This window comes from Pezoporus wallicus, unplaced genomic scaffold (assembly GCF_028554395.1).
Source record: "Pezoporus wallicus isolate ANWC-B61680 ecotype Strahan unplaced genomic scaffold, APGP_CSIRO_Pwel_v1 contig_3817, whole genome shotgun sequence".
Taxonomy (NCBI): Eukaryota; Metazoa; Chordata; class Aves; order Psittaciformes; family Psittacidae; genus Pezoporus; species Pezoporus wallicus.
This window is the reverse complement of record NW_026635157.1, coordinates 918,732-927,700: the sequence shown is the minus strand read 5'-3', so window position 1 is coordinate 927,700 and position 8,969 is coordinate 918,732. Positions and strand designations below refer to the sequence as shown.

Sequence of the window (8,969 nt, the reverse complement as noted above, 5' to 3'; positions counted from 1 at the left end):
TTCCAAGCATCTTATATTTTGAATATTTGATCTTGCAAGTTTACTTTCAGATGTAAGAACACAAAGTCATCAGAAGCTCAAGCACATTTACCCACTGTATAGATCTTCACTGTATGAACAGAAGAAGCAGCAGCCAATTCTCTCCACTTCAGATGTGCTTTGCCAGTGATTTCACTGACCAGAAGGGGAACCCAACTTCCATTTTCAACGCCAAATAGGTACAAAACACTGCCCCACCTTCCCATACACACTTCTTCAGCCCTGCCAACGCTTACCCTTGTTTTTGAGTAACCATTAAGTGCAAAAATCTCTAAATCCACTTTCTACCACACAGTCATCCCAATTCCCTTGCCATAGCACCACTTTGAGAACATAATTAAGGCCACTTCTGTGCCTTCCTCCTCACTGTGTAAGACACATGTAAGATGAAAGTTTCTCTGCTCTGCTCTTGCTCTCTATGCCATAGCCCCGTTGGCCACCAGGGGCAAGTTACTTCATTTCAGGAGCTCCAGACAAGAGCATAACCCAGTCAGACTCCATGGGCAATTCTGCCATTTTGTAACAAACCTGTGGCTATCATGGGCATTTCCTCAGTCCCCTATTTCAAACCACAGAAGTACTTTAAGACTTGACAGAACCTATTTTTTTCACTAAGCTACCTCTGTCTTAAAAAAAAAAAAATCTGAGCAATTTGAGACCAGGCTAGAAGAGAAGAAATGGACATCTAACAACTCCAACTAGCAGCAAACATCTCAACAACCCTCTATGGCATATGCTTCTCTAGCATATACTTCTCAGTGCAAATGGGATTGTAGTACCCCCATGAAAATTATGGCATCCTTCTTAAAAACAAAACATTTGACAAATAAAGAGAATTATCACAACAGAAGAACACTGCTGACAGGCCACCTTTAATTCAAATCTTTATTAAACCTAAAATTAATGTAACTGGTTGGGTATGTTGGTTGGTTTGGGGGGTGAGGGATTGTGTGCTTTTCTTGGTAGAAGTTCTTAGATGAACAGTAACTTCCATATGCTTAAAATGAGATGGTCCTTCCTCCCACTCATCTGCCTACCAGATGGGAAAACTCCCCTCCTGGCAACATCCACTTGCATTTTAAAATTAAAATTCAAGCTTCAAATTCTAGATTAATATTTACAAGGTATCATCCAAGGACTCTTCTCTTAACGTACAGCAAATTACACTGAAAACATCAAAAGTTGTTTGTCCGCGGACACAAGAAGCAAGTAAAATTTATGTAATAAAAACTTGACAGAAGTCAACTCAGTTCTCAAACACGATCCTGTAATGGCTTGCAAAGAATTTAGCTGGAATTAATTTGTGCATTCTCCAGAATATTAACTTTCATGCAATGCATGGCATGTTGACCACAAATTATCCTGAAATAAGTGCAAACATGCTAATATGGGATTGCAGAAATGGTTTCTGAAGCAGATTTTTCACTTCTTAGCCATAAACTCATACTCACTGATGAAGAAAAAAGTATTATGGGCAACTAAATGTTCATCTTAAACATCTGCTGACACTGGACACTAGGAAAGCAAAATACATTGAAATGCAGATTGATTTATGTCTAAAAGACAGTTTGTAAATTTCTGCACCACATTAAAGTCTTGTGGAACAAAAACAACAAATCACTTGGGAGCAAAAAATGCTAACAAAAAAGAATCTTTGCTAAACCCAAGCATGGAACAAAGTAGTTAAAACTCAGACTGAATCTCTTTTTCAGAATGTTAGGAACCATTTAACTAGAGAGCAGCATCAATCTGAACTATCCCGTATTTTCCACTTACCATCCATTCATGTTCAGAAGCCTGAATTTCTTCCCCCTGGCCAGGTTTTAGGCCAACCTGAGTATCAGATTTCAGTGTTCTCAAACTACAGAGAGGCGCAGGATGAAACTTGTTCAAGGCTTGATGGAATGGAACAGTATACTCCCATTTTCTATCTCCTGTTAATTTTCTATAGTTCAGATCACCTTTGAAAAAAATCAAGTTTGACTTCTGTAGATCAGCATACAAGTCAGGAGCAACTCCAGCCATACTCGAAAAGTCGTGTGGCAAAGTCCAAAACATGTGATCATGGTAAACCCAAACTCCCTTTTTCAAATTGCCCTCCCAGTTTATCCCACATCTAGACATCCACATATGATTAGCTGACTGCAATTGTTTAACAGTCCAGTTAAAATCATGCTTTGTGGTATCTGAAACATACCATGGAATACTTTTTCCATGAAAATGGACTTCATCAGCTAGCTTTGACGATAACAGGAAGTCAGCCAACACAAAATCACTCACAAGTTCAAATCCGGCATTATCCAGGACTATGTCAACTCTAACATTACTTTTTTCTGTATTTCTTTTTTTGGCATTTACAAATAGTGACCAAATTTTCTCCATATCATTCACCACAATGTAAGGTAACAGGTTTTCCAGGGATTGTAAAGGACTAGATTTCTGAGAGCTGTCTTCACCGGCTGAAAATGAAAGGTCGCACTTATTGCCCCACAGTGACACCTGGAAGGAGGAAAAACCAAAAACATTTGCTAAGTCTCACTGTAGTTACATTCTAAACTACACGTACAGTAAAGATTTTGTTTGTTTGTTTTCATTTTAGGGTCATGAAGGCTGTAACTCTGCATTTTTCTCCAAGCTTTAATAAAATCCAACTTCTGGTACTGAAATCTTATTACAGACAAGATTTTGTGGAATAAACCAAACAACGCACTGTATTTATGCAGGCATCAGAAACATGCATCAGCAAAGACAAATACGGAAAATTTAGATCAACATCAATAGGGAGATCATAAAGCTTAAAACACAAATATTCTCCATACTGTAATTCCAGAAAATATCGGTGAGGATACAGAAAAAGGAGTTGTTTCCTTATTGCATGCTGCCAAGTATTTAAAATACACACTGATGAGGTCTTAATAAAGATTCACCAAATACTTATTGTGCACTGTTGCCAGCTAATGGACTTCCTTGTAATCCTATACTATTTCATATTCTACCCAAAGCATTATTTTCCAAGAATAATACAGTTACAAAGCTTTTACCCCACTTCTGGCCCTGACCGACTTCTAACTTTATCTTCCAAAGAACTTTAAAAATTTTTAGCATCAATAAAATGAACTGGTTTAAAATTTTACAGTTAAATAAGTACCTGGAACTTGATTTAAAGCATTTTAGAGGGAGTGTTAAAGACAATAAGCTGGGTTTTCAAATACACAATGAAGAACAGCAGTATAATGAAAATGTCACATTTAATAAAAGTAATTAAAATTTAAAAAATTCCAGAGTAGCAGCAATACAGTATGGCTGCCAGGATTTCACTACATTTTACACACACGAGCCATATTTTAACTGCCTTATGACGCTCAGATTCTTTACAGCCTCAAGTTTTTGTTTGATACATAGAAGACATACTTTAAATTCTTAGGCTAAACACTACTACTTTACCTGCAATAGCTTAAAAAGTTCCTCCTGAAGTTGCTTTTCATCTAGATCCTTGATGTTTTTAAGAAGTTCCTGAAAGTAAGTGCATAAAGCAATAACAGCCTCTTGGGATTCGAAGAAATTTTGAGCCTTTCCTTCCTTAAAGACATCGAAGTTCTCAATAGGTGGGCTAAAAAAAGAACAAATATATTAACATACTTGCAACGTTTTCCAATAGCACATGAAATATATTTAAAAATGCAAGCCTGAAGCTCAGCTTTTTCAGGCCGTACTATGAGCTCTAGCTAGATTTTCCACATCTTATTTGTCATACTAGATTTTCACGCATCTCAATTACAGCCTGGTATCATGTCTCACTGAAACAGACAGTATATGAGACATCCTTATATTTCTAGCAATATATTCTGAAAGTGAACAAGTGTTCACTCACAACAATTCCGGGAACTGCACATATACAGGGAAAATTCTGAACTCTAGTCTTCAGACACAGTGAATTGCTGGCCCAATTTTAGGGTGTGCTGAAATGTACTTCCCATACCAAGGTCTCTTACAGTGATATGAAGTTACTCTTACAGAAGTTTTTAACTAGGACTAGAAAATTAACATGACAAAGATGACAAAACAATTCAATTCTTGTTTGAAATACACTCATTTATTGAGACGTATTTGCACGTACACCTTTTTACACGACTGAACTTCCTTCCAAGCATATGCTTACGAGAAGCTAAGTAACAGAGATGAAGCAATTTAGAGCTTACTAATGAAAAGTATCTGTCGAGTTCTTCAACTGTAATCCAGAAGATCCATCTCATATTTGAAGCTTTTGGTACAAGAGTTCAAATTATGCAACACACCAGTGGAAACAGGATCCCATAACTGTGTTTGCAACTCTGTAATACTAAGGGCAAATACAGTACATATGGAGCTTTCAATTATTTTTTTTCTTGACAGCCATGGGAACTTAAAACTGCTCATTCCTCCCCCATTACATTGTACTGGCACCTCTCCACAGTACCAGCACAGCAAGTTATTTTTAACCAGGATCAGCTCCCAAATTTCGATGCAACACATGGTCTGCAAACACTGCTGTAATTAAGAAGATGGTGTAGAATGAACAGGGGCTGCTTAAGGTGGGGCTACTGCTATAAGAGACAGTTCTCAAACAGTAATTTCAGATTCTGAGCAGCAAAACAAATGAGAATGCCCAGCAGATGAGTGGCTCTCACATTCTGTGTTTCAGGCTAACATATGTCTTAAGAAACAATTTTAGACTTACAGACCTTTTAGAAATGCTAAATAACTTTCATATGTCAATGCACATTAATCTGCAAGAAGGTCCAGCTATATAGTTAAGCTTAAGAGTTTTCATGTAGACCAAGTCACAGATGCTGAAGCATAAAAAAATCCAACTAATAAGCTTCAAATTCTGCTGCATGGAAGAAGTATTCATTTTATATCTGAGGTGCAAGGGACAAGGAATACTGTAAAAGCTTAAGATTTTATCTTATTTCCAGCTGTCTTCCTTTCTCCTCAAATAAAAATGGGAAAGAATGATATTTTTTGAAGAGTAATATACCAAGCTAGTAAATACTTACTTCTGTGCTAATGCTGCATGAATTCTTCGATACATGTAACACTCTACAAATAACCAAGGGGACTGAAACCAACTCAGTTCTCCACTCCCATTTGCTAAATTTCGTTGGTAGTCTAGGTACTGGTTCCACAGAGCAGCATCAGGCAGCTCATCTTCTAAAGGGGTCACTGGTTTGTCTGTTTGCAGTTCATTCCGCAGCTTGGAGAGGAAAGATATAGCTCTCTTCTCTGCTTCCACACCCTTCTGAAATAAGTGGAGAACAAAAATTCCTATTCTCAATATTCATTCCTGTAGAGACACAGATCAATTTTTCCTGAAAGATATAAGTGATAAGTTTTAATTGCCAAATACAAACACATTTTGGTGAATGAAGCTCATTTTACACCCAATATCCTAAAATGAATGGCATATGGGACTTCTTTTTAGAGTTAGCTTTTGGCTTATTAGAGGGGAAGAGAGAACTGAAACACTGCCATGTTCAGAAAATGCTACCGCCCATTAACACTGCATCAAGACGGTAACCTGAGAAAGTGAAGGAATGCAGAACAGACACATCAGAAAAAGGTTAGACAGAAAGATGAGTTACAAAATTATAAAAAATAGCATAAGAGACAATAAATAAAAAAAAAAAAAAGACAGGTAAGTAACGACTGTAGTAAGAAACCAGTAAAAACAAGGCAGAAAAGGGGTCTCAAGTTAGTGGAGAAAAAAAAAATCTCAGGAAAAAAAAAGACCTTATTCTTACCTCACCGTGTTCTTCAAAAAATTCATTTTTATGTCGATGCAGAGTATCAATAACTCTTGTGAGGATCTGGGGCAGTCTGTCTTTAACTGTAAAATATGCAAAGGATCTAAAAAAGAGATGATCAAATATTTTATTATAAAGAAGAAATGATGAAATATCATCCATTCTTTAAAAATAAATGCAAGGTCTTTCTGCTGGGTTCAGCTGGGACAGAGTTAATTTTCTTCACAGTAATTGATATGGGGCTAAGTTTTGTATTCGTGTTGAAAACCGTGACTGATAATACAGGGATGATTTAAGTTATTTCTGAGCAGAGCTCACACAGTCAAGGGATTTTCTGCCTCTCACCACCCCGCCAGTGAGCAGGCTGGGGGTACACAAGAAGACAGCACAGTTGGTCCCAGATGACTCCAGGGATATCCCACACCACACCGCATTATGCTCAGCAGTAAACTAGAGGGGAGGCTGCCCAGGGGACCCACTGCTTGGGGACTGGCTGGGCATCAGTCAGTTGGTGGTGAGCAACTGTTGATTTATTTGCATCACTTGTTTTTCTTAGGTTTTATTTCTGTTATTTTCCTTTTCATTAAAATTTATTAGTATTTTATTTCAATTATGAAACAAACTGTCATTATCTCAACTCACGAGTTTTCTCACTTCTACCCAAACCTCTTCCCCTCATTCCCGCCGCAGGGGGGAAGGAGTGAGCAGCTGCGTGGTGCTTAGTTGCCGGCTGGGGTTAAACCGCGACAGTCTTACAGGAAGCTTATGTGCCTTTAAAGCAGTAGACACCAATAAAAAACAACCAAATTGGTCAGGTTCTTAAGTCTACTTTTGAAGAGATAAACGCAAGCGTTTTCAGCTAAGGAAATGCTAAATGACTAGGCGTGTAAAAGAGTGAAAATTACAGTTAATTCTAGGATAAAATACATTCTCTAATTGTTCTGTTACCCAGATACGAAGTCAAGGAAATTTAAAATTAAAAGCACAGATGCTTGTTCAAAGTTTAAGCGTACCAGCATTACTTGCTCTCCACTGCATACGTGACTTAGCATTCCCCACACATGGCTCACACGTGAGGATCACAGCGAGCAAACCGTGACCAGCCCAACCGACAGCTGTAACCCCGCCCGAAGAATAATTTTTTACTTGAAGATTTCTGCTCCGGGACCCGTAGCCAGGCCGTACTGCTTCGGGCCGGACGGCTACACGCAGCTGAACAGCGTAGCCGAAGAAACCTGACACAAGCGCAACCACCACCGGCGCCCTCCTGGCCGCTAACACGGGGAAGCCGCGGCGCTGAGCGTGACCGGGACCGTTGCCAAGCCGGCGGAGAAGGCGCCTGCCCCTGCACCACGGCGCCACCTACCGCCCGCACAAGTACGCCGAGAAGCAGCACCCACCGGTAGGCTAGAGGCCCCAGCCGACGGGCCCGGGACCCTGCGCCCTGAGGCGGCAGCAGCCGCCCCCCCGGCCAGGGGAGCACCAGCCGCCCCCTCAGGTTGTGGGGGCTGGGAAGGAGCAGGGTGTGCCGGCAGCGAGGTCCGGGCGTACTGCTGTTGTGGAGCCGCCAGCGCCGCAGTGGGGGAGCTGGACCGGGCCGGTCTGCGCTGGTTTGCGTCTTTCAGTCAGCGGAGCAGGCCCGACTTCTCCATACGTCTTGCGGGCTTCCGGCTGGCGAGGCAACGGGAGTGATTAAAGCGTGTTGTGTGTAGGAGAGACGTTGGAAAATAAAGTGCGGGTTTTCTCCTGCTGCTTGAAGACAGCTGCCTTGCTCTGGTAGCTCTTTGTCCCGGATTGCTTTATCCTGCCCTTCCCGGCTAGGTACCTCAGCTGCTACAAATCTGGTGGTCAGGCTCCCCAGTGGAATTTAGTCCAGATGATCAGTGCTTCCCTGTAACTTACCATAAGCTTGTGCGGTTGAAAAGTCACCCCCTGGGATCGCTGTGATTCAGCCCAAGGTGGTGTTGGCTTGGAAAGCCTGGTATTTGTGAGTCTCCATTAGGTACTCCTGGGGCGTCTTCTCTTGTCCTGCCTCTCCACCATCCTCGGTTGCAGTTGCTGAGTTTTTCAGCTCTCCTGATTATCCAGAGGTAACAGGCCTATAGAAACGACAGCGTGCCTTCTAGACAGAGTCTTCTGGGTCCCCTTTTCAATACGGGACAAGTTTGAAATGAAAATCATGATTAGTTTAGTAAGTATGCAAATAATAGGTTCAGAAATCGGGTAAAAAGCTGTTACTTATTCTGTGGTAACCTAAAGGTGTTTTCTGTGGTCCCCCCCACGGCTTTTTTTTGTTTTTTTCTTTTTAAGAATTGTGCCTCTTTCACCCTAACGTGAGTACTCTCATTAAATTATGTCAGGGTGGGGTTTGGTTTTGTTTTTTTTTCACGTTGTGTGTGTGTGTTGTGCTAGTATCTAGATATCCGTGTCAGGATGGAGGGTATGTTGCAGTCAGCACACAACAATTTGTTCTTAAAAGAAAATGCTTGATTGAACTATTACGGTAAATGTATTGGTGGTATTAAAGATCCTTCTTTACACTGTTTTTGAAAAATAATCCGAAATTGGCATTTTCTTCAAACTATACAACTTAATTTCTTATATAAATTGCTAAAGACAGATTTTGTGTTGCAAGGGAAACGTTCTTGGTTAATAAAAGCAGATGGGGCAGGGACTTGATGCTGCAAATCTTTCAGCAAGTGAGACACACCCGCTGAAGTGAATACTTCTAAAGTTTATTTGATCAGCTCTTGCAACATAGCGTAACTATAATAAGCTTCCTTAGTCTGGAATAACAGAATAAGGACTCTGTCATGTTTCCATCAGCACGGGTAGAGTTGCAAGCAGGCCTTGCAGGCCCTGTGGCACCAGTGAGTACCTGCAGGATCAAACTGTAACCTCTTGCTGTAGTCGAGAGAGACGAATGGAGCTGGATCCATGCTAGACTGTTTGTAATACGGCAGATTGAGCTGGTGCAGATCAGTGTATGTGTGTTCACAGGTGACATTCCCGTGCAACTGTATAGTAATCTAATTATGTGTTTTTATTATGTGTAAAATCATGATTCACAGAGTCTGATGTCCTCTTCGAGGTGTGTGCTTGCTCACGAGTAATTTCATCGGTGGGGTTACTGAGGGTACAGACTGC

General features: G+C 40.6%; 1 protein-coding gene across 1 annotated transcript; it reads right to left on the bottom strand.

Moving 5' to 3' along the window:
- Positions 1-910: 910 nt before the first annotated feature.
- Positions 911-8,829, bottom strand: ARMT1 (acidic residue methyltransferase 1). The gene is made up of 6 exons (XM_057405209.1): positions 8,701-8,829; positions 7,223-7,440; positions 5,820-5,925; positions 5,076-5,317; positions 3,484-3,649; positions 911-2,538 (listed from the first exon to the last, which is right to left on the bottom strand). The coding sequence occupies exons 1-6, from the start codon at positions 8,827-8,829 to the stop codon at positions 1,771-1,773; spliced, it is 1,629 nt and encodes a 542-aa protein (XP_057261192.1). The 3' UTR covers positions 911-1,770.
- Between the last annotated feature and the right edge of the window lie 140 nt (positions 8,830-8,969).